Source organism: Hydractinia symbiolongicarpus, chromosome 13 (assembly GCF_029227915.1).
Source record: "Hydractinia symbiolongicarpus strain clone_291-10 chromosome 13, HSymV2.1, whole genome shotgun sequence".
Lineage (NCBI taxonomy): Eukaryota > Metazoa > Cnidaria > Hydrozoa > Anthoathecata > Hydractiniidae > Hydractinia > Hydractinia symbiolongicarpus.
This window is the reverse complement of record NC_079887.1, coordinates 16466616-16493393: the sequence shown is the minus strand read 5'-3', so window position 1 is coordinate 16493393 and position 26778 is coordinate 16466616. Positions and strand designations below refer to the sequence as shown.

General features: G+C 33.8%; 2 protein-coding genes across 6 annotated transcripts; one reads left to right on the top strand and one right to left on the bottom strand.

The window, feature by feature from the left end:
* Positions 1-1617: 1617 nt before the first annotated feature.
* On the bottom strand, positions 1618-3455 carry LOC130624321 (zinc finger transcription factor family protein 17-like). Of its 2 annotated transcripts, XM_057439909.1 has the most exons (3): positions 2803-3455; positions 2530-2699; positions 1618-2450 (listed from the first exon to the last, which is right to left on the bottom strand). In XM_057439909.1, the coding sequence occupies exons 1-3, from the start codon at positions 2996-2998 to the stop codon at positions 2427-2429; spliced, it is 390 nt and encodes a 129-aa protein (XP_057295892.1). In that variant the 5' UTR covers positions 2999-3455; the 3' UTR covers positions 1618-2426. The 2 variants fall into 2 exon arrangements, with proteins under 2 accessions (XP_057295892.1, XP_057295891.1); XM_057439908.1 differs by having other exon boundaries at positions 1618-2699.
* Positions 3456-5346: 1891 nt separating this feature from the next.
* LOC130624320 (uncharacterized) lies at positions 5347-26099 on the top strand. Of its 4 annotated transcripts, XM_057439906.1 has the most exons (5): positions 5347-8318; positions 8478-8741; positions 8827-8902; positions 23741-23761; positions 25471-26099. In XM_057439906.1, exon 1 carries the CDS (start codon positions 5362-5364, stop codon positions 7435-7437), a length of 2076 nt encoding a protein of 691 aa, XP_057295889.1. In that variant the 5' UTR covers positions 5347-5361; the 3' UTR covers positions 7438-8318; positions 8478-8741; positions 8827-8902; positions 23741-23761; positions 25471-26099. The 4 variants fall into 4 exon arrangements, with proteins under 4 accessions (XP_057295889.1, XP_057295887.1, XP_057295888.1 ...); XM_057439904.1 differs by having other exon boundaries at positions 5347-8741; XM_057439905.1 differs by lacking the exon at positions 23741-23761 and having other exon boundaries at positions 5347-8741.
* Positions 26100-26778: the final 679 nt, after the last annotated feature.

The following is a 26778-nucleotide window of genomic DNA, read 5'->3' as shown; positions in this document are numbered from 1 at the left end:
TCTTAGCTATAGATTTAACTAGCTATACATTTTTAGCATGCTACACTGTATATTCTATTATCTATTTTGCAGTTTAAATGGATTCTAATAAAAATATCAAAAATCAAGTAAACTAATTACATAAACATAAATTATTACATAAAATTCTTACACAACACATAATATGTCTTCGTAACCACAAATGTAAAACTAACTTGAAAATAGAATACAATTTTTAGCACTAAACTAAAGGTTTTGTTTATTTTACTGCACTTTATTCATGTAACTTGGATTTCTTGTAAGTGCTACATAAATTTAGTAGTTCGTGTTAAAAAAACATAAACATTTTTTGCTACGAAGTAAAATACGCCACGAAGTGAATTACGCTGCGAAGTGAAATACGCAACGAAGTGGAAGACGTCGCAAAGTAAAAAAAATAACAAAAAACGCCGCAACGAACACAGATACGACTCGACAAAACGTAAAAACACCCCACAAAGAAAGAGGCGACGCGACAAAAACCACACCACAAAGAAAGATACAACACGACGAAAAGCATTTGCGACGCGACGAAAACCATTCACGAATATTGTCCCATACATAACTCCATAGTATAGTGACATGTTTACTCCATATAGACGAAAATATTTATATATCTCAAAGCCGCGAGCGGCGCAGACAGCTTTGAGAGTATAATGCCGAGACTGGTTTGGATAGACATTAGCGAATGCAGTATGAGTGTCGAAGTCTAAGCTAAGCATTCTTATTAAAAATTTACTCTGAGCTATTCCAGTTTAGAAAATTGTGCCTAAAACAAGCAAATAATTTGTGTATGAAGAAAAACGTATAAAATATGAGACAAGCATGCAGAGTACCAATTACCGTAGATAACAGTTCCAGCTAATAAAAGTTCGAGTTAACCGGTGTTCGAGTCCAACTGTATGATGTAGTTTACTATTTGCGTTTTGTATGAAGTTTATTTTTATGGCTTCCATTATATTCACTCTAAGCTTTATAACTTTGTTTTGTATGTCTCTGTATGCAATAAAACTAACCATACAATCAATGACTTTTTATTATGTAACTTTAAAATTGTGTACTTTTATACCAGCCATTGTAAACCTTAACTCATTAACAATACATCGAATTCTGTTCCTACCAAACATGTCACACTCCGTATACTTAGCATGTCACACTCCGTATACTAAGCCTGTCACACTCCGTATAGCATACTTCGTATATTAAGCATGTCATACTCCGTATACCAAGCATGTCATACTCCCAACCTCGTCCCCAGGGTCTTGTGGCCCCTGAGCCGTTATTACGGAGTGGCCAACAATGACCCTGGAACAGGCTGGTCATGTGACACAAAAATGCCCAGATAGATATACCGGGCATTTTTGAAATTCCATAGATAATGAGATGCAAATTTGGCGCTCGCCTACAAGCAAGATTTAGAGATGGCGGGCGAAAGAAAACACAACGTGCTGTTAAATACCGCAGCTGCCCCGACCAAAAATGCATATATTTGAGTATACACAGTATATATAGTATATGCTACTGTATGGTATGTGAAACGTAATGCCAGTATAGCGCTAAGGATTTTTTGAAAAATAAATGAAGCCGTAAACAACAATATGAATACAAATATGTTTTTGTGATAGTAAGTATTCTACTGCTGTAAAATGTATTAAAACACAGTAAAACATTTTCTTCTTCTTTTAATCAATTGCAAGCAGGTAAAAAAATACTAAAAAAACCTAACATAACCAAATATTACCTAAAGCATATATGTACAATAAAATAAAATAAAGTAAGAAGTATAGTTTTTCATGTTCTTTGCTGACATTTCTTGCAAAACCATTCTTTTTTCGCATGAGATTTTGAAACATTTTAAAATATAAATGTAACTATTACTTTTTCATAATTTAAATACAAAAACATGACAATCGTAGGCGATCTAAAATTTACCAGTGAAACCATTGTTGACATGTATCACACATTATCATATTGGAGTACTTGCTTTTTGTACATATGCTGCAACTCCACGTCTCTTTCAATATCTCCACTAAACAAAAATATGCTGATCGTTAAGAACTAATGAACGAAATCATAGCCTGTTGTTCCATGTGTAGAATCACAACACAATCCGTTCTTGGCGAATCGCTGAAACACATACTTTTGAGACTCCGTTTGAATAATTATTATAAAATCATCCGTTTTTAATTTTTTTTTCTTGTTTTCTTCTCCTTGCATTTTATAGTACAGCACAGGGTTGTACGGATCGGATTTCCATTGCTGAATCCAAGACAAAACACTTTCCTGGTCATTGACGTGACGCTGAATGTCGTTTATTTGAAAAGCTCTTTTCAAGTTTTCAAGATCTTGTGCTGAAGTCAAATGGATTCTGTGTAGTCCGTCATCTATAACTGTTTCTCTAATATCGCTCAGGATTTATCCCGCCTAACACCCTGTAAATAATAAACATAAACTTGGCGATATTACTCCAGAAAAGGGAAAACACTAGTGCGTAAAGGCGCTATAATTTACCTGTTGTAATTTGGATCCAATACTATTTCTGCTAGACTTTGGTATCCATGTATGTTCTAGTTCTTTTTCATGGCCATAGTGGGTGCAGCATATGTCTGCCGTTACTTTACCGTCAGCGTGAAAAGTAGCTTTGATTGTGCTGGTACAATTTCTTTCTATTTTGCAGGTTCCTACAGTAAGAGAGGACAATGAATTTAGAATTTCCCTAGTATTTCGGAAACATTGTTATATGTTTAATACCAACGCACAATATAGGTATGAAAGATAGCGTACCTGACATCTTAACGCGTCTTTTTCCTTTTCTGTTCGGTTTGTGTTGTCCACACCGATTACATTGGTAATACTGTTGAGCTTCATTTTGTTTGTTTTTGACTTTCCCCGAGAGTATAACAAAACTGCAATGATTTGATGTTTCAGTATCATCTTTCCACGTTTGAAATGCTACGGAAAGAATAATGTTTACACACATTATACCGAATTGCTAAAGTAGGATTTACAAGTCACCTAAAGAAACATCTTTTACCAGAATTGTCATCAAAAGTGAGTCTTTCTGTTCGGAATACCTTTAAGTGTTGCTTGTGTAAATGTTTTCTTAGGTCTGTAATATATCGACACCTATAACCACACTCCAGGCAAATGCAATTTCCGTCTTGCGCTTTCGCGACATCTTCTTTTTTTGTGATACCGAGAAATGTGACGTTTTAGGTTGAATCGAGTTGATGCAGCTACGCCGCAAACATGACATTTGTACTCATTAAGGTTCGCTTGGTTTTTCGTTTTACTTTTTACAGCGTTTTTAGTTTTATTCTTTGTATCGCTTATTGAATGATTCCCATTTGATTTTGTTTGTTGCGTGGTCTTATTTGGATCAATTTTAATCTAGAGATGGCCTTTTTTATGGTTAGTAAAATATAACTACTCACCTCGGCTACCTGTGGCCCTAAATCAACGCGATGAATTTCGCTGTCCAAGTCTGAGTCTGATATTGCTTCATCATCCTCGTAATTCGGCAATACAAAAGACACATCGATATTCTCTTAGCTAAACCAAGTCATTATTACAGAGCGAAGATAACTGAAATAAAACTAAAATAAATAAGAAATAAAAAAATCGAATTAATTCGCGTAAACCTTTCCTACAATATTTAACTGCACGTAATATTTCATTGCATAGATAAGAACATAGATAATAGATATTTGCCAGTATATAAAAGTAAAATTGAAAAAAAGGTTAACAGTACCGACGGTATTTAGTTGGATTGCGTAGAAAAATGAAGGGAAGTTTTGAATCAGACTTCTTATCGAATCCAGGTAAAATTCTGAAATATGCTGGTCTCAAAACAGCTATAGATAGCATTACGATAGCTATCACACCACAAATGTTTCCATCGTTCTGAAGAGGAAAAGATACAGAACAGCCAGTATTGCATTTGTGTTTACCATTACCAGAATGTGGCTTGTGACATTCCACGATGTTGACATCACCTTCGCCGTAAAGAACTTTGCAGTATTGGTCAATGAGATCCTTTAATTCAATTGGGGTCATCCAACCCAACGAATCACCATATGTGCAGGTAGTTCTGTCAGAAACTATTGCCATTGCAAAGTGATTTCCAGGCTTTTCATAGGTTCCAATGTAAGTCTCCCCGTTGCGTGGATTACTTCCAACGTTTAAAAGAAATGCAATGCGTGTTGGAAGCTGTTGTTTACTTCTCATAAATCTTTCCAAACATTTCTTTGGATCCGGGTTATAATTCCCATAAACACAAAGAACGTCATCCTGCATTTCGTTTAATTTCCTTACGACATACATCATGTGATCTCCAGACAAGTACCGCTCTCCACATAGTCTGGCAAGTTCATCTAAAAACATTTCGTATGGATTCACAAATAGATTGTACGGCCGGTTATGAATTAATGATTTAAAATTGTTTAAAGAAACTAGACTTGGAGTCCTTTTAACGCTTTCAGCCGATTTGTAGAAAACCAGTCCAGTTCCTTTTCGGGTTTGCACAATTCTTGTTACTTTTACTGTGCATAAGTTTTTCACTCATTGGCTCCCTTATTTTAGGCTTGACGCATTCGAATGCTTGAAGTCGAGTAAAGTTCATTAATTCTTTGTGGTTATGATGCCTTGAATTGTGTTGAGAATCCTATAAATAATTAAATCGTGTGTTGGTTTTAATTTGACTCACCTGATTCGCTGTTTAATAATTAATATTATGAAACAAATCGTTGTACTCCTACTGAGCTTTTAAATTTAAAGACAATTTAATGCGATTTTAAATGGGCATTTTATTTATAGAAAGAATTAATAGTCTCTTACCAAGTTTATTTCTTTGATTTTGGAAAATGAATTCCAGGCGATTGTCGCAGTAAATAAAATAAATATAATAAATTTTTTTCTGATAAAAAAGTTTCTATGAACGATGAAAACACGTGCGCTTTGGAACTTTCCCGACCCGAGAATAAAAACTCTATTTCTACCAGTTCTAAAATGTAAACATTTGTCATGTGGTTCTTAATTATATTTTGTAAAAGGGACAATATTTGATATCATTAAACGATATAAGCATGGGTCATATGGGTTAAGTTAAAGCTGGTTTATTATATACGTGCAGGGCGAAGAAAGAAAAAAGAAGACTAAAGCTTGAAGAGCTCCTGCTTTGACAGCTAAGTCCTTTTTGATTTATTATATACTGTACTGCCTTCTTTACCTCATTTATATCTTTTCATTTCTTTAATTTGTTGTTTTGTAGGTTTTTTAAATTATTGTTTTTTGTTAATAAATTGTTTTTATCCCAGTCAGTTTTTTATCCATCTATCATCTAATATGGTAGCTTTGCTGTGTTGTGGGTTCCTGCTGCTCCTTCTGTGTAACATCGTAAGGAAATGGGCTTGTCTCAGATCCTTCAAACATAGTTTTGGAAGAGCACATAACCGTAGAATGATCTCTCTACGACTTAAAAATAACTTTACTCAGGTAGGAAACCCCACATTTACGCTAAAACTGATTTTTGTGTTCGTTGTATTTTTGAGCAATACAAAACCTTCGTTCAAAAGTAGCTCACCCAACAACAACGAAATGAGTCGACTTGATAGGAGTTTCTTTTCTATCTCTTCACTTGATGCCTGCAATAGAGTTTCTGAAAGCCAGCTCACTCTCCAATTAAAATTAATGGCTTTATCAAAACTTAAGCCAAGCAGGCACAAGTATTTCTATTTTTTAATCCTCTTGTCAGGGGACATCTGCCTCAACCCAGGTCCTGTTAAGTATCCCTGTTCTTCATGCTTAAAACCTGTGGCAAAAACACACAAAGCACTTTCTTGTGACAAGTGTGGATTATGGGCTCATAAAAAATGTGAGCGTATTTCTGATAAAAAATATCAACAATTTATGAAGACTCCTGAAGATAAACTGTTTTTCGTTTGCAGTCCCTGTCTTTCTCGTAATTTGCCCTTTGCTAATGAGGAGTCATTTGGTGACGAAATTCCGGACAACATCAATATTACTATTGATGAAAACTTTGATTTTGAGGCAATCAGAAATGGGAAGGGCTTAAAAATGGCCCATCTCAACATTAATGGTCTGTCATCCAAACTAGACTATGTTAAACTTCTGCTACATCAAACAAAACTTGATGTATTCTCCATCTGTGAAACCAAAATTGATGACACCATCACTGACAATGACGTTAAAATTGATGGCTATGTTTGTTATAGGAATGATCGGAATAGACGAGGTGGGGGTGTTCTAATTTTTGTTAATGAAAACTTGGATAGCCACCTTTTGAAACACCTTTACTTCGAAAATGTTGAATCACTATGGGTGAAAGTGTGCCTGAAAAAAACTAAACCTATTTACGTGTGTGGGGTTTACAGGCCACCTGGAGGTAGTGATTTGCAGAGTACCGAAAACCTGTGTACTCATTTTAAACAGTGTTTTAACAAGTTCCCAAAAGAAAAAGAAGTTTTTATCTTGGGAGATTTTAACTGTAACATGCTTTCAAAATATGCTCTTTCCTCCAAAATAAAGGAATTATGCTCCACTCTTTTCCTAAAACAACATATTACGGAGCCAACTCGTGTTACTGAAAATAGTAGCACTCTTATAGACTTGATACTTTCTAACAGTTCTTGTATTTCTAAAACTGGTGTCATGGATTTAGGCATCAGTGATCACAATTTAGTTTATGTGATCAGAAAATTCAAAAGGCCAAAATTTGAACCTAAAACATGCAAGGTTCGTAGCTACAAGAACTTCAGTGAAGAGGCTTTTCTGAAGGACCTCAGGAATTTAGACTGGTCATATTTTAATAATTATGATGACCTTGATAAAGCATGTGAGAAACTGAATAAAAATGTTAAAACAGTGGCTGACAAACATGCCCCTTTCAAAACACATAGATTTTCTGGCCGTGTTGAGGCATGGGTCACTGATGAATTAATAATAGCCATCAAAGAAAGAGACTTCTTGAAACGGAAAGCATCAAAAACAAAATCCATCATAGACTGGGAAGCTTTCAAACAAAAAAGGAACCAGGTAATAGGTCTCAAAAATCGACTCAAAAACGAGTACTATAATGACGTTTTGCAGGACTTTCAAAAACGGCCAAAACAACTTTGGAAAACCATAAAAAAACTGGTTCCTGATAAGTCAGGCAATACTACCTCGATAAAACGAGTAGTCCAAAACGATGGTACAGAAACTTCTCACCCAAAAGAAATTTCCAACACATTCAATTCATTTTTTGTCAGTGTTGGTGCCAAACTAGCCTCTAAATTTTCTTCTGACACTACTAATGTTAATCCACCTGTTAGCGGACACGATTTTCGGTGGGCTCGTATTGAGACCAAAAGTGTCGAAAAAATAATTAGATCACTAAAACTTAAAGGGACTGTCCGGTAAAAAAATAAGTTTTATTATATCAACTAATATGTACTTGTTACTAAAGAATATCTGCATCTTTTAAAACATAATATATTAATACGCTTATGTAAGTTGTTTTCTTTTTTTCAATTCCCTCGTGAAGCATCACCTTTGGATCGCCATTTTGTTTGAATAATTCAGCATGAATGAGAGGCTAAACACACATGTTTCCCCTGACGTAGCACAATGGTGAGAAAATCAAAACAAAACGCGCTAGCCCGTTAAAGGATAGACCGGAACAAAAAATCTTATTGACTTATTTTATTTTCGTTTATTATTTTTTAAGTCAGTTAATACCCCCGTGTAGCATATATTCGGAAATGTGTTATAAATAATTTATCAGATTTCACAGGTTCTGTTATTATTCGCTAAAGGCGCTTCGCTGAAGATAAAATTTAAAGATCAAAATGTAAAAGAGGCCGCTTCATTACGCAATTTCCCCTAGAAAGTAAACTAAATAACATTTTTGTTTCTTTTTGTGAAACAACTCTGAACGGAGAAAGGTCGAAAAACTTGCTGTTAGTATGGCCTACTGTTCGGCGTACGGTTGTAAAAACAACATTAAGTCAAACAAAGATAAAAGCTTCTTTCTAATGCCTAAGAATCCTGAAGTTAGCAAAGCCTGGATTGCCGCAATTAACAGAACAAAGCTGCCAGCTAAAGTATTTCTATGCTCTGACCATTTTGAAGAAACCTGCTTTGACCCAAGCTGGAAACTTCAGAATGAATTATTTTATAAAGATCGTCCTTGCAAACGCCGGTTGATTCAAAATTCTGTGCCGACAATTTTTTGTCATAAGACTGCCCCTAAGGAACGTACATCCTCCACATCGCGAGCCAAACGAAGTCAATCTAAAGACGTAAGCAAATCCGTTTTTTTTATCAGAATGTTAATCTTGAAAATTAATTTCCTCGTATTTTGCTATTGGTATTGACAAAGCCTTGAATGTTCTTAACATTTCTCGAGTATATCATCTTCGTTCCCATTCCTTTTTATTACTTCGTTCGATCGTTATTAGTTGGTGAAGTCAGCCTTGGTTGAAGATTCTGAGCAATTATGTTTAATCGATAATGAAGTTGAATTTGAAGTTGAATCCAAATTATCAATTGGAATACAGGCCATACCAAAAACACAAACGAGTGCAACCCAATATAAAGATACGTCAGTACGAAGTACATGTACACAAACGTTGTGTTCTGTAGCAGATGCGCAAACGCAAAAACCCAAGTAGCTGTTGTACATGCTTCTTGTCAAACTGAAAATGAAACGGACACAGATAACGGTATGGCTTTCGACTTTATTTCATTTTCATGCTTAACCGAAGTGGCAAATTATTTTGTAATTTTTAAGAATGTATATGTTTTCAGATTCAAATTGTACTGATTCCTCATTTAATTAAAGCTACAGGCTTGGACGGAATTGGTTCACGACTGTTAAAAGCAGGTTCGTCAGTTTTAAGTATTTTTTTATCAAGTCTTTTCAACAAATCTTTATTTACTGGTTATGTACCTAAATGTTGGAAGACTAAAAGGGTCTCGCCTATTTTTAAAAGTGGCAATAAAACAGATCCTACTAATTATCGGCCTATCTCCATTTTGCCAATTCCTATGAAAATTTTTGAAAAGTTAGTGCATGAGCAAATGTCTCATTTTATTTCTGAGCACAACTTCCTGAATGACAGACAGTCCGGATTTCGAAAACTCTTTTCCACAGAAACTGCAGTAGTCGATGTCTCTGATTTTATTCTTACTGAGCTCGACCAACATAACTTTGTTTGTGCTGTGCTCATTGACCTTAAAAAAGCTTTTGACACTGTTGATCATAAAATTTTGTTAAAAAAACTATGGTGTTTTGGCATCAGAGATGCTGCCTTTGACTGGTTCGAGTCCTACTTAACGGACCGAATGCAGCTGACTCTTGTAAACGACACAGGATCAGATCTGCTTCATGAAGACGCTTTTGGGGTGCTGCAGGGATCTGTGTTGGGGCCCCTGCTCTTTCTTTTGTATATTGATGACTTAAAATCTGTCATCAATTCAAACTACCACCATCTATATGCGGATGATACAATAATTATTTCGTCTCATAAAAACTTGGATACCCTTGTCTCCCAGGTCGAGTTAGAACTTTCGCAAGTCGACCTCTGGCTGAATAATAACAAAATGACTATTAATACGGACAAAACTGAAACAATCTTTTTCGGCAACCACAGCCAGTTAAAAAAAGTTGAGAACAAAACTATCAACTATATGGGTATTCCTTTGAAGAGGAGCGAAAAAGTTAAATACCTTGGGGTAACATTTGATCAAAAAATGCAATGGGAAAAGCACATTAATGACATAAATAGAAAAATACTAATTAAATATTCTAAAATTAGAACCATTGCATCCTGTTTAACACCTCACACAAAAAACCTTTTAATTAATGCACTTGTCATGCCATATTTCAACTACTGCTCCTCGGCATGGGCTTGTGCCACCCAAGGTAGATTGGGAAAACTAGAAAAACGATTAAAATGTGTCCGTACCTTTCTTGGGAAAGAGAGGGAATATTCAATGAATAATTTACTCATCAAAAACGATGCCATATTAGTTTTCAAAGCTGATTACATGCGCTCAAAATTCCTTTTGACAAAAAACTGTCATAATCATCAAACAAGAGGAGCTTCAAAAAACAGGTTCACATTTCCCTTGGTCAACACGGAATTTGGCAAAAAAGCCTTCCCATTTAGAGCTGCAAAAGTGTGGAATAATCTTCCAGACCAAGTGACCTGTGATGGAAGTCTGCTTTCGTTTAAGACTTCCATCTCTAAAGTATTTGGCAAATTCTAATGGAGATCACTTTTTAATTTTTTAATTTTTGTTTTTTATTCTTTTTCTTTTCAATTTTCACAGATTATAAATGTTACTATGTTTGATTGAGCTGAGGCAGTCTAAGGTTTATCATTTTTTGTTTCTTTTTTGTTCTAGTAGCCCCCAGTGGAAACAATCCACTAACTATAGGTTTTTGTGATTTTCTGGGCTAGCCACTTTAAATATTTATTATTATTATTATTATTATTAGGGTGTTAAGTCCAAAAATGCCATTTGTACTTGGCCACGATATGTAAAAATATGCTGGTGGAGCATAATCAATCACTGGCCAAAAATAAAAGTAGGACATTTATTGGCCTTAGAAGAATTATTTGTTCAAAAACCTTACTTGTTTGTTCATATTTCGTCAAGATTTAGAAGTTTTGTAACAAAAGCCTTATCACCCTCATTTAAATTGCTCAAATTCTGAAACCTAGAAAGTATAGCTAATAAAAAATCATTCTTTATATCTATCCTCAAGTATATAGGTGAATAGGAATAAAATTTGTGATATGACGAATTTATAAGACTTTTCTTCATTTAAAAGGCAAGGCAAAAAAAAGCACAATACTGGTTACATTTAAGTGCCTCATTTACATTCCATGGGTCTGGTTAATATATCAAATAAGCTCATCATATTTACCTACTTATATACATGAGTTCCAATGTTTACATTTTTTAAAGATTCTTGTGCATGGCCAAAAAATCAGAAAATCGGCAGGGAAAAAAAATGCAGGCCTTAGGTGAAGAAATTCAAATTATGGTTAAAAACTTTTTTACTGTTTGTGTTCTAAATCTAAACTATATGCAAGTTATATATATACTTTAATTTCATTTTCAAAATATGTCTCTACCTGAAAAAAAAGTTTAGACTGGCACACGGCTTACTGTCTTCAATTTTTGCCTGCTGCTGATTTGCGGAAGAGGTTTAGGAATTAAAAACAACACACGTCACAATGAAAGTCAACTGCAAAATTTTTAGCCAACAAAATGTTTCTCAGAAATGTAACAGATAATTTAGCTAATTTGCCCACATAAGATTTAAGGAGAACACAGCTGGCTTGTCATGACAATATTTATAAAAAAACTCAAAAATTCAGTTTTGTATCCAAGTAGGGTAATGACTTTAACAACATCGATATATGTGGCTACTAACTATTAGTTAAATGTTAACCTAATTTAGACGGTATACGCTCTACTAGCTAGCTACCAGTAGTTCTGCAGGAAAAGACAAACACTGCATATATATCAATTTAATTATCGAGATAAATTTGCTTCATATCATGTTGAACTAAAAATGGTATCTTTTTTAATATATTTCTCAAAAACTAGCCTCTCTAAAGTCAATGCTAAACCTTAGCTAGTATTTTTATCCACTCCACAAAATAAATCGACCGCCATATTTGTTGTACTCTTGTTTACATCAAACTCCTGCGCGGGGCAGAAATAAATTTTTGCAGGGCAAGAACTGTTCATAAATTATTTTTTTGGTATAATTATCTTAAATTATAAGCGATCATGTGACCAGCCTGTTCCAGGGCCTTTTCGCCACTATCAACTTATCAACAAGGCAAAATGCCCTGGGAACGAGGTTGGTCACACTCCGTATACCTAAGCATCTCGCATTCCATATACTAAGCATGTCCCACTCCGTATAGAATACTTCGTATATGAAGCATCAACCTCGATCCCAGGACATGTTGTCTCTTTTTGCATATCGGACGGCGAGACGAACATGGCCCTGGTGGAGGCTGCTTAAAAATCTTTGATTTTCGCAGATTTTTAATTAATGCACTCGTGTCTCATTTATTCAGAATTTTTTACTTCCTAGTCCTTGGTAAGCGAGATTCAATTTAATTATCAGGGTCTGGATTTTATCGTGATCGTTAAAAATGGAACTTTTTAGGGGAAGCACTTCATGGAAGGATCCATTTAGTCTGTGAATATGTCGTATCCGACATATTGTCGTATTCTTCCCAAGACGACAACGGCATCCGACACACGACGTTAAGCAATTTATCAACGTCGTAATGTTGTTAATACATAATACTGCCTAGTATACATACTACTGCCTAGCATAATATCTTTGTAATATACAGTAATACAGTGTAGTACATAGTAATATCCCGTATTTTACACTGTATTACTTTGTAGTATATTCAGAAATACACTGTAATACGTTGTAGTACTCGGTAATACACTGTAATACCTTGTAGTACACTGTAATACACTGTAATACTATGTAGTATTCCGTTATACACTGTAATACCTTGTAGTATTTGGTAATACACTGTAATACCTTGCAGTATTCAGTAGTACACTGTAATACCTTGTAGTATTCAGTAATACACTGTAATGCTAAATAGTATTCAATAATACACTGTAATACTCTGTAGTATTCGGTAATACACTGTAATACCTTGTAGTACACTGTAATACCTTGTAGTACACTGCAATACCTTGTAGTATTCGGTAACATGCTGTAATACTTTGTAGTATTCAGTAATACACTGTAATACCTTGTAGTATTCAGCAATACACTGTAATACTTTGTAGTATTCGGTAATACACTGTAATACCTTGTAATACACTGTAATACCTTGTAGTAATCGGTAATATGCTGTAATACTTTGTAGTATTCAGTAATACACTGTAATACCTTGTAGTAATCGGTAATATGCTGTAATACTTTGTAGTATTCAGTAATACACTGTAATACCTTGTAGTATTCAGTATTACACTGTAATACTTTGTAGTATTCAGTAATACCCTGTAATACTTTGTAGTATTCAGTAATACACTGTAATACCTTGTAGTATTCAGTAATACACTGTAATACTTTGTAGTATTCAATACTACACTCTAATACCTTGTAGTACTCAGTAATACACTGTAATACTTTGAAGTATTCAGTAATACACTGTAATACTTTGGAGTTTCCGGTAACACACTGTAATACCTTGTATTACACTGTAATACCTTGCAGTATTCGGTAATACACTGAAATACTTTGTAGTGTATAGTAATACACTGTAATACCTTGTCGTGTTTAGTAATACACTGTAATACCTTATAGTATTCAGTAAGATACTGTAATACCTTGTAGTATTTAGTAATACACTGTAATACTTTGTAGTATTCAGTAATACACTGTAATACTTTGTAGTATTCAGTAATATACTGTAATACTAAGTTAGTCACAGTATTAACCTGTCCTTTTGAAAATATTCTGATAAATTTTTAAAGATTAATCGGATCACGTTTTTCACCATTCTTGTCCCCAGAGCTCTCGAAAGTAGCTCTGAACCTGTCTGGTCACGTGATGACAAATACCCCACCATATGTGGGTATTTTTTTTGACTCGATTACCTCGATGAAAATTTTAACATTTTCTACTATTTTTATTTTCAAACAATTTTTTTGCTGCCACAATTTTTAGTTCTTACATAAAGAACTTTTAATGCAAATGATATGATTATAAATTTATTCTCAGGAATAAACTTTTGCGAGATTGCTTCAGAATTTCCAACATAAGTAGGACTCGAAGTCCTTGAAACTTGCAAAAGCTTATACTCTTAAAGTTGGATGAAATATAGTTAATTAACAACATTTATAAATACACGTTTTTTCACCGCGTCTTATTCCACGAGATATAAAATAGAATAGCCTATCGTTGAGCGTCAGTAGAAAACACCAATTTATATTTTTATGGGAAAATAAGTGTTTAGCCAGTGTGACAGTATTTAGTTAGCTATAGCTATATATATATATATATATATATATATATATATATATATATATATATATATATATATATATATATATATATATATATATATATATATATATATATATATATATATATATATATATATATATATATATATATATATATATATATATATATATATATATATATATATATATATATATATATATATATATATATATATATATATATATATATATATATATATATATATATATATATATATATATATATATATATATATATATATATATATATATATATATATATATATATATATATCTAAAGAATAGCCAAATACTAACAGTGAATGTTGTTAAAAGGGAGGGCCGAAGCGTTGTTTGAATTTTGATGACCTTAGCAACCCATCATCCACACACACAAAAAAAGTTGGTTTCACGTTGCCTCCATTTTGTAGAGGTTAAACTTCAAAACCAAAAAAAAATTATTTCAGAAATATGTATACCTGTTTCCTTCATCGTATAGATCTTTAAACGCTGATCCTGAAAATGTATAGGATCATATACTTTTGACAAACGGTTGCAGAGATATTAGGGTTTAAAGGTTTTTTAATGACGTCATCAACCCATTCATTCCAAAACGGATTTGGGGACCCAGGTTTGGGAAACTTACCCAAATTGGTCTTAAGTGGTCCCTAGTTACCCAAACGATGAAAATCATTGACGTTACCACCTCGTTTCCAAGTTATTTGAGCTCAAAGTTTTAAGTTTTTTTTGTTTTGTTTTATTGTTTTAATCATGTATAATTTTCTTTTTCATCAACCTGTCTACAACAAAAAACACAAAAGTACATAGACGTTATATGTGGAAAGATAACAAAGAAACATATAAAAGTAGACATTACACGCAACTTGGTAATGATTTCACAGTTCAATTCATTCACAAACCAATCTGCTTTTGAACGGCACAATGTTTACGTCTGTGTCACGAACTAGCGATGCTTCAGACTTTACTCCTCTCGATCTACGAATACAAAGTAGCTGTCATCTTAGCACATTGAAACTTTATCCAGTTCTCAGCCAATTGTTCGTGATACTCACTGATTCATTTCGCTTTTCAGCAATCGAACAAGACAGTTTGTTGTAAAACGTAGCACATTCTCGAGACATCCCTCCAAAATATGTGAAGATTAGGGGAGTGAATGATCCTTGATCAACAGTAATGAGTCTCGCATTATACGATCTTTTTTTAGCCGACTCATTGGTTTTGTAGCATGCTTTCAGATCACGGTTCAGGTGCATTTTGGCCGTTGGGCTAAAAACTTTCACATCAAAAAAAGCCATTTGCTCTCTGATCTAAAATCCTCTAGCAGCTACGTCTACTCGTGTCTCGTCAGTAGTTATGGTTGATGAAGAAAACTGTTCACCAGCGATTTCCTGTAATACGAGCTCTATTCTCACGTCCTTAAAACATTCTTGAAGTAGTTCGGCAGTGAAGTCTCTGATTTTGTTGTGTCGTTATGTTATGAGACAACCTTTTGGACAGAATAGGGCGTGTTTAATTGTAAAAGAAACACCACAAACACATCTGGATGGTAATCGTTTTAGCAGGATGCAGTATCGTATAATTAAACTGTCCCAAAATGATTGTTTATCCAAAACGAATCCATGTTCTTTAATTGGCAAGGCATTCAACCAACTCGAAGCACCAGTTTCCAAAGAAGCCTCGAGCGCTCTGACTTTTAGTTGACTAGTCAAAGACTTTTTTATTGATGTTAACGTCATTTCACAAGTCTTCCTCTTTATGTTTTAATTTCATTTTTTCGCTACTTCAATACGTCCTCTATTAATTCGTCATAAACATCGTCTTGACATTTCACTTTTTCAACCATTTTACTTGTCAGGGGCCTAGAATTGCTGTACTCAGTGTCGCAACGTTTCGACGGATCAAATATTGCTAATCCTCCATATTTAACTGGAAGAGAGAGTAATAATCTCTCCCAGTCGTTGCAAACATATCCATTCAATATCCATGTACGAAGGTAGCGAAAGCAGCATGCGGATAAGCTTCTCCAATTTTCGACAACGTTTCCACTTCTGACGTCACCAGTGCAGTGCAGATAAAAAAATTCGCGAAATTTGTTTATTCTTTGTTATGTGTAGAGGTGGAAATGCTGGTTAAAATAATGTACAGGATAATATGTTCTCGACGAACGCCTAAGGAGATGTCAGGGATTAAAAATTTTGCTGACGTCAGCAAAGACCCGTCAAAACCTTAAAAAAAATTTTTAGGAATTTGTATACCTGTTTTGTATACCGTATAGATCTCGCGCCGTAACGTCATAAAGTTTAACATTTAAGACATAATTTTTCCGGCGACTTCAAAGAAAATTTCGGCGATATTAAAGGAAAATGAGGATATCCACTATGACCGTCACATACACTTCTTATTATTATAAGAGACTAGTCGATAAGGCCCGTGGAAAAATCCACTTAGGCAGGATAACAGAGAAAAACAACAGTCATTTCAATTTTGATGATGTCAGCAGAGACATGTCAGAACACAAAATTTATTTTTTCAGAAATGTGTATGCCTGTTGCCTTCATCGTATAGATCTTGAAACGCTGAGCAAGAAAATGTATAGGATCGTGTATTTTTGACAAACGGTTGCAGAGATATTAGGGTTTGAAGGTTTTTTATGACGTCATTAACCCGTCCATTCCAAAACGGATTTGGTGACCCAGGTTTGGACAACTTACCCAAATTGGTCCCAGGTAGTCCCTAGTTACCCACGCAGGAGATGACGTCAGTTATTTCCACCCGTTTCCAAGTTATTTAGCCTTAGATTTAAAAGTGCAATGTAATGGCTTCACTAATCTTAATTAACTTTTCTTTGACGTCAATACTATTTTAACGTTGAAGTTTGGTAAATTACAGAACAATTTTATAGGCGATGTTTTATAGAATTTGTTAAAGGAAATTGTGAAGAATAATATTGCAAAAGTCACAGACAGACAGACAGACAGACAGAACTGGCGTATTATTATATAGACTAGTCGATAAGGCCCGTGGAAAAATCCACTTTGGCAGGATAACACAGAAAAACAACCGTCATTTAAATTTTGATGACGTCAGCAGAGACATGTCAGAACACAAAATGTTTTTTTTTAGAAATGTGTATGCCTGTTGCTTTCATCGTATAGATCTTGAAACGCTGAGCAAGAAAATGTATAGGATCATGTACTTTTGACAAACGGTTGCAGAGATATTAGGGTTTAAAGGTTTTTTAATGACGTCATCAACCCGTCCATTCCGAAACGGATTCGGGGACCAAGGTGTGGGAAAATTACCCAAATTGGTCCTAGGTGGTCCCTAGTTACCCACGCGGTGAAAAATCATTGACGTCACCACCTCGTTTCCAGGTTATTTGGCTTCAAAGTTTTAGGTGCACTGTAATGGCTTCATTAATTTAATATAGGATATTGACGTTAAAGTAGTGTTATTTTCGTCGCGTCGTAACGTCAGAAAATTTAACATATTAGACATGCATTTTTCGGCAACATCAAAGGAAAATGAAGACATCCACTTTGCCTGTTACAGACACACAAACAGACACACTCTCCGTATTATTATAAGAGACTAGTCGATTAGGCCCGTGGAAAAATCCACTTAGGCAGAAAAACAATTGAAAAGTTCTGTCATTTGAATTTTGATGACATCAGCAAATATTTCAGTATATTGAATATGCCTTTTACTAAAAAAAATAATCTGAAAATGCATAAAAAGAAAGTATATAAGTCATAATTTAACAAAAAAGTTCTTAAAATCTAACACAAAATATCAAATGTCAAATCGCATGAAATCCTCCCAACAAAACTTCAGACAAAATATGAAAAACAACGGCGTGCAAGGTGTAAAATCTAGTTAGTAGAAAGTTACAACATTGACAGTCACAACCCAGACAGTTACGACAACAATAATAATAATGTCAGAAATAACACATATCTCAAATATGTATACATCTTATTATGTGATTATGTTGAAAACCTTCAATATTTTAATCTGAAGTGTCCAAAAGAAAGGCTTGCAACAGTAAGCACAGATCTATGAAATAAGTTCTTTACGCATTTTAAACATTGTCTTTTCCCTAAATGCTTATACAACAATACAACCTGAACAATATCAAAAAGCCAAACTTAAACAAACACAAAACACCTAAAAACAAAAAGTTAAACTTTGAAAAATCATTTATTCGGTTGCATACCATCCTCTCCCGCAAAAATATGCACAAAATGTAAAAATTAACCGGTTAACAAAACAATTTTTTGTCTAATGATCCGTACTGACTTTACCAAACATTTTAACCTGAAATGTCGAAAAAGCAATATGCAAGTAGTAAATTTCAAATCAACAAAAATCATTATTTTGAAAACATTGTATATATATATGGTCCTTCCTCACAAAAGTTTACAATAAATGTAGAACACAAAGGTTTATGAGGAGCAAATCAAAATATGAACAAAAATCAGTTCAATTGGCATGTTCTATATTGTCTTCAGCCATAAAATCTTCCACAAAATTGATATGAAACCCATCAAATTCAACTCAGAAAAAGCAGTCATTTAAGTGCATACAAAAATACAACTTGTAGAATATCAAATTATTATTTTTAGTATATATAATTGCATATGGTCCTCCCTCACAACAGTTAAATTTTTGCACTAAATTTGCAACACAAAATACAAATTCTAAATAATTCATAGGAATTATTTAGAATTTGTATTTTGTTTTTCCTCAAAAGTTTAATCAAAATATAAAAGATGAGAGGTGAACGACAAAATCAAAGTTTGCAGAATTTAACTATTTTGGTATATATATGTCTATTGATATATGCCCTTTATAACAATATTTCAATCCAAAATTTGAAAAAGAAAAACAGTTTGCAACAAAATCAGTTATTCTGATGATATTGCGTACACTTTTTCTCCACAAAAGTGTAAAAAAAGAATGGTTGTAGGAAATACTTCTGATTCAACTAAAATCAGTATTTGCATCTTGTACTCATTAAATATTACCCAAAATTTCAAAAAACTGTGATTTGGAACGCATCAAATTTATAAATAGAGAGGGATCAGTCATTTCGGTACGTTGTACAGAGTCCTGCCCGGTAAGAATTTATACAAAATATAAAAAAAACACAAGTTTTCTCGGTGTTGTACTCCCTCAAAAAAGTTGAAACTTTTCTTAATTGAGACACAATGCCATAAACAAAAACATTTTAGTTAGAACATCTAGAACAACAAAAATCACTACACTTAAGGTACCAGAATTACTACATGTTAAATAAAAATCGTTTCGTCATATTGCATGTAACCGATGTATATAAGTTTAGTTACACAAAATGTGAAAAATACATTATTTGCATACACAAATTGTGAAAAATACATTATTTGCTTAAAAACAGTCCTTAAACTCTTCTTAAATATTATGTAATACTTTTTTAAAAGTTGTTGTGGCTTGTTAATTTAAGCTTAAAATGTCAATTAAAATACGTTACAGTCACATTCTTAGCAAAGACCACTAAGATTAGCTTACATGTAAAAAGCAACATAAAACTGAAGCTAACATAAGGTAGCTACAGCAGGTAATAGCTGGTCACCTAAATATAAACTGGAGACTTAGCTAGGTATAAACAACATGGCTACATATTTATAAATTCCTAGCTACCTAGCTAGTTGTTGTTGGTGTGGTTGATGCTAGCTAACAAACATGTCTCGCATCAATAATATCATCAAAACTGAAAAAAACATAAACAAACCTTACAGAAACCTTTCTATACTTCATTTATAAACCATGCCCCTTTTTAAATGCTTTTGTAAAGATTTATTTTGAAGGCAAGGGAAGACAAATGCTTAAAAAGGACAGCCATCTTTTTTGCAAACACAATTTCCGTTACTTTGTGCTAGAACTTCATTTAACAAACCACACAAAACTCGCGGCTTTTCACGACAAAGAAGACATATTTTTTTCGGCAACATCAAAGATTTTTTTCGGCGACATCAAAGGAAAATGACGATATCAACTTTGCTTGTTACAGACACACGGAACTGGCTTATTAATATATAGACTAGTCGATTAGGCCCGTGGAAAAATCCACTTAGGCAGAAAAACAATTGAAAAGTTCTGCATTTGAATTTTGATGACATCAGCAAATATTTCAGTATATTGAATATGCCTTTTACTAAAAAAAATAATCTGAAAATGCATAAAAAGAAAGTATATACGTCATAATTTAACAAAAAAGTTCTTAAAATCTAACACAAACTATCAAATGTCAAATCGCATGAAATCCTCCCAACAAAACTTCAGACAAAATATGAAAAACAACACCGTGCAAGGTGTAAAATCTAGTTAGTAGAAAGTTACAACATTGACAGTCACAACCCAGACAGTTACGACAACAATAATAATAATGTCAGAAATAACACATCTCAAATATGTATACATCTTATTATGTGATTATGTTGAAAACCTTCAATATTTTAATCTGAAATGTCGAAAAGAAAGGCTTGCAACAGTAAGCACAGATCTATGAAATAAGTTCTTTATGCATTTTAAACATTGTCTTTTCCCTGAATGCTTATACAACAATACAACCTGAACAACATAAAAAAGCCAAACTTAAACAAACCCAAAACACCAAAAAACAAAAAGTTAAACTTTGAAAAATCATTTATTCGGTTGCATACCATCCTCTCCCGCAAAAATAAGCACAAAATGTAAAAATTAACCGGTTAACAAAACAATTTTTTTGTCTCATGATCTGTACTGACTTTACCAAACATTTTAAACTGAAATGTCGAAAAAGCAATGAGCAAGGAGTAAATTTCAAATCAACAAAAATCATTATTTTGAAAACATTGTATATAAAAATATGGTCCTTCCTCACAAAAGTTTACAATAAATGTAGAACACAAAGGTTTATGAGGAGCAAATCAAAATATGAACAAAAATCAGTTCAATTGGCATGTTTTATATTGTTTTCACCCATAAAATCTTCCACAAAATTGATATGAAACCCATCAAATTCAACTCAGAAAAAGCAGTCATTTAAGTGCATACAAAAATACAACTTGGAAAGTGTAAAATATCAAATTATTATTTTTAGTATATATACTTGCATATGGTCCTCCCTCACAAAAGTTAAACAGTTTCAGTCTGAACATTCAGTAATTTTTTATCATCACCAAATATTTATTCCCGTAATTACATTACTTACAGTTAGTTTAAAGCTTAAAAAAAGTTTATAAAACAAAATATAAAAAAAATCCAACTTCAGCTCACAGTCTAATTGTACAAAAATTTGTTCTTTTAGTATTTAAAGTAGTATTATTGACGTCGCGCCGTAACGTCAGAAAATTTAGGTTTTCAGACAACTTTTTCGACGACATCAAAGGAAAATGAACACATCCACTTTGCCTGTTACAGACACACACACACACACACACACACACACAGTCTTTTTTTTTTTTTTTTTTTTTTTTTTTTATACCTTAGCAACATTTTTTTTTTTTTTTTTAATACTGTACTACTGTCTATTTAATCTGATTGTTCGAGTGTTTTGATTGTTTTTGAATTTTAAAATCTCTTCACAGAATAGATTATTGATTAATCGCTGCCTACAATCCTTGAAAGGGAATTGGAGAGTTCAATGTCATTGATTGTTGCAGGTTCCCTACCCCACAATGAGCGTGCGCCTCTGATGCATAGTAAAGTTGATCTTAACAAACTGAATGAGATCTTCGACCTTATGAAGTTGGTCGATTGTTGAACTGTGACATCCCGCTTTTCAGCAATCATCTCTGATAGTATTTTGTAAAACGCTCCACACTCACGACCCATTCCTCCATTTGTTGAGAAGACAAGGGGACTGAAGGTCCCATATTCTACGGTGTTTATTCGCTCGCTATAATGGCGTTTCTTTTCATCTTCATTCCTTTTGAAGCACTTGCTGAGCTCCAGACCCCTGTATCTTCGAGCACTTAGGTCAAAGACCCTTATATCGAAAAATGCTCTTTGCCCAGGAGTCCAGAACCCAGTAGCACTGATGTCCAAACGTGCTTCTCTGCTGCGATTGGCAGTACGATATTGAAACTGCTCGCCATCTAGAGCCATCAAGCTTGGTTCGCTTCGAACATTGACACATACCTCATCAATTAGCTTTGCTGTTATGTGGCGAATCTCATTATATCTTAATGTCACAAACCCTCCTTTCTTACAGGACAGCGCATGTGAAACATCAAAACTGCTTCCACAGATACATTCAGTGGGTAATCGAGGTAGGGTCCAGTTATATCGAATACGCAGCGCATCCTGGAACTGCTCTTTGTTGAGATCGTACGCAAGCTCTTTGATTGGAAGATTTGTTAACCAGATTGAAGAACCGACTAGGCAATTGGAGTCGTTCTTTTTCTTTTGATCTTCATTCAACTCGGCTCTGACTCGCACCAGTTTCTCTTTATTTCGTTGGTTCTTCTCACTTTTAATCATTGCAATTGATTTTATTTCCCCATTTTCAGTGGTGCCAAGTATCTGATTCTGAAGTTTAAATGTAAACTGCTTTGAATTCTCGTGCTCGATCGGTGCAATTTCACAGACATTTTTAAGACCAAGTCCGCCCATCCGAGGCGGGAGGGACAGAAGATCTCTTTCTGTGTCGTTTATGACTTTCCCACCAGTGATGGCTGGTATAAATTGATATCTCAAAATATCTTCAATTGGTTGGAGGTAATCTTCCATTTGAGGTATCGTTCGAATGAAGTATGAGTAGCGATGCTGAAAGCCACTCACATAACATGCATATGCCGCCTGTGACACACGGTCTCCGTATTATTATAGCCAGCCCTTGATATCTGCTCTAAATTCAGTCAAGACATAATCAAAGGGAGCATATTTCGATCCTTCGTCCCTCCCACCGCCATCTTTGTTTACATTTTTAAATGCTAAATACAATCTTTCACGGAAAAACATAAAACTCCTATAATAGGCCAATCAGAATCCATCACGCCAGGGCTACCTTTGAGGTTTATCTCAAAGAGCTCTGGGGACGAGAATGCTTTTTCGCTAATATACAAATTTCAACTGTAATAATTATAGTATTTCGGCTACCTAGCTATAGGGATCAAAAGGGATTTTTGTTTGATTTTGAATTAGCCTAGCTAACAAACATCCAATAGTTGTAAATTAAGCTGGCTCCAAGCAACAGATTTATACAAACCTTCTTCAAACACCCTTTACTCGGTTCCCCCAATTACCTCGTCAACAAAAACCCATTAGGTTCTCTATTAAAAAATCTTTATGCGTGCAGTTCTTAACAATCGTACTTTAGCCTATACTTTACATGAATATTTTAACATAAATAATTTTTTCTGCTAATTAAGGTTCCAAAATTAAAGAAAATTGATAGGTAGTTAGCGAGTGCCTTGTTGGCTCTTCCTTGTTTTGTTTTGTTTTTCTAGGGTTTAAATTCACGATTTATTATTTCTTTCTGAGTGTGTAATGTGTATATTTACTAGCAAATTAAAACTTTAAGTAATACTCTAAAATGCCTCCAGAATTGGCGTATATATGGTTGTAAAAGGAGGCCACATCCGTCTTTTTTTAAATATGCTACTAGCTACTAAAGTTAATTTTGTTTTAGGCGGCGATAGCGGAAAAAGAAGTGAGTAATTTACCTCTGCTGAAATTCCTTTTTCTTAAAAAATTATGAGAATGTGATAATTTTGAAAGAAAATATATCGGCTAAAATACTTCAGTTGTGTAAGGTCCCTAGTATATCTCGCAGTCGTAGAGAAAACCATGAAGTTGTAATAATAGTCCGTGTTAACTGGGATATTTGAAATTATTACCCGGGTAAAAGGGCGGCATCAATATTTCCAAAAATCGCCCAATGTGATTGGTTAGAACTTACATCATAGCGGGCAATATTTCATGGTATTGCCCGCCACCATAGCAACCATGTTTAAAGTTTAAATATGGTAGCATTAAATGTAAATAAGCACGAAAAAAGGTAAACAAAAAAGCGAAACAGAAGTAAAACTTACTTCTATCTTTTAAAGAATTCTATGTTGTAGCTACACAATGAAACCTGTAATGTTTACACGATATTCGATTTAAAAAAAATATATTTTTAGTTCGAATGTACGTTCCAAATGGGAATAGTTTCTATAAAGACATGATTTCTACATCTTGCTTATAATGTTATATTTTTGTCGCAAAATGCAGTAGCCGGATAATAATCCATATAATAACTGTTTATTTCGGGCAATACCTTCGAATATTGACCTCTGTCGCGTATTGCCTTCGCAAGCTTGGGCAATACTTTGACGTCGGTCAATATTCTCCGGTATTGCTCTCATAAACAGTTATTATAGGGTTAATGACGTTGTTATATGGATTATTAAAACTTTAAACACGGTTGCTATTGCCCGCTATGCCGTAAGTTGTAACCAATGACATGCCGCCCTTTTACCTGGGTAATGAAGCTATATATGGAACTTTCCTGTCATTTGTAGTTATATTTGGATGTCCAGTGTGATATTTAAGATGATTTAAGTTTGTTGTTTTTGTCCTCAGTGATCATACACTTTCCCCCGCCATTAGCTTGACTTTCGTGTAAGTCACTAGTCGAAAACCAACAACCGTTGCAAAGAGGCTACTTTAAACACCCGACGACAGCATGTTGAATAAACAGTGGTACTCTGTAGTTTGACAAATTATTAGTATTATCCCTATTGTTTTTGTTTGATTTTTTATATTTTCAAATATCTATACGCCAATAAGATGAACACTACTGTGTTACCTAAATTAGACCAAAGCTAAGTTGTTTATTTTTGAGCTTCTAAGATTATCTTTAATTTTGTAAACTTTGGGACGACAATATTTCTAATTGGGAATTTTTAATATCGATCTGCGTGTGGCGTGGTGGAATGCAGAGGCAAGGGGGGATTGCGGGATTCCTACAATTTCGTATCCTGATACTATAATATGCACTAATCATTGCTCCCCATGTTAGGATATATATAACTTGCCTCAGAGGTCCTGCAGTGTTTAATACTGGCTCTAAAATTCCTTGACGGTGTTCTTGTTAGTCGAAATATCGAAGTTTTTTTCGTGCATTCTTATCACCCTAATTTTTTAAAAAATGTTGCAGATAAAACATTTTAAATGAAACAAAAAAATACCAATACACCAATTTTTAAAAACCGGCGTATAAAAAAAATTCCGACGAAATAGAATCTCTTTAGAAAATTTTTAGGCGATGTTTCATAGAACTAGAGTGTTTCACTAACTAATCGTTCATAATCTACACTCGATGCATGAAGTATAAACTAGTATATAAATAACTAGCTGTATTATACTTACGTTTAGAAAGCGTTATACTATTTGACAGCCTGAGCGCTAATGAGAGGGTGGAAGGGAAGCGGAAAAGAAAATGAGATAAATGACGTGCTGAATTACCTCCTTTTTTTTACTGCGTAATATTAAAATAGCAAGTGGTAACAAACTATGAAATGTCGTGCATCTTTGTTCTGTTTAATAACTTTTTGTGTCTAGTAGCATGATTCGGAAAAATACGTTTTTAAACGTTTTAATAAATGTAGTTTACATCTTATGTAATTTTGGAGATATCGTAGATATATATTACATTATGCTGAACTTTATTAAGTGCACAATTTGTCAAGGCTGTTATTGGTCGAAAAGTAAAAAGGACATATATAAAATCACTACTTTGTCCAGAAAGTGTTTAAAATTTAGAACGATATCTTTTTTATTTGTACTTACTTTTGTTTTGGTAGTGTTGAAGTGTTTTGTTTTCTTTCTATTTTGCTTATTTACATAGCTTTATTATTTTTTTTATTTTACTTAACATTTTTTACAATTACTTGGCAGAAATATTTCACAGTCCTAAAGGTTCTGGACTGATGTGTAGCTCTGCTAAAATTGTTTAAAAGCACAATGTATATATGTTAGAAATCAGATTATATTTGTATCAGTTATTTTTCTGTTTATGTCTTTCTCTATGAAGTATTAACGAAAGTTCAAGAGACTGGAGAAAGTGATTTGATATAATGAATGCTGGAGTTATCAACTGTATTGTTAACAGGCTCCAGAATAATCTGAGGCGTTTTGTGCGTTGAATGACTTGGGACTGGGTCAATTTTAGCAAAAAATGGGAATATAAAAATATCTTTTTCTCTCCGTACTTTCAAAAATGTTAACAACATGTATGAGCTGGTCCTACCTCCACCATGTTTTATAACCAGAAACGCCGCCCAAGATTGTAGGTTTGGCATAGTCATGACTATTGATTGAGCGTTGTTCAAGTCAGTTCAGACGGTTTTAATATCAATTCTCTAGTTAACTGACGTCAAAGATTAAATCTTTTTAAAACAAAATTAAGCCTGCAAACGAATAGCGGCCGAGCGGCTTATTTCAATGCTAAGAAAGCAGAAAGGTTTAAAGCCAGTCAACTTTCAGGAACAAAAAATTTTAAAAACAAAATAATTAGCAGATATTTAATCAAATTTCAGTATTTTTATTGCTCCTTTCCGATTTGTTTGATTTTAAGTGGAAATCCACCTTAACGGAAATGGTTTTTATATTTTTATGTGGTTAAGTTTTCTGTGATTGGTTAATGTGCACGAAATACACTACGGAAAAACGAGTGTAATTTGC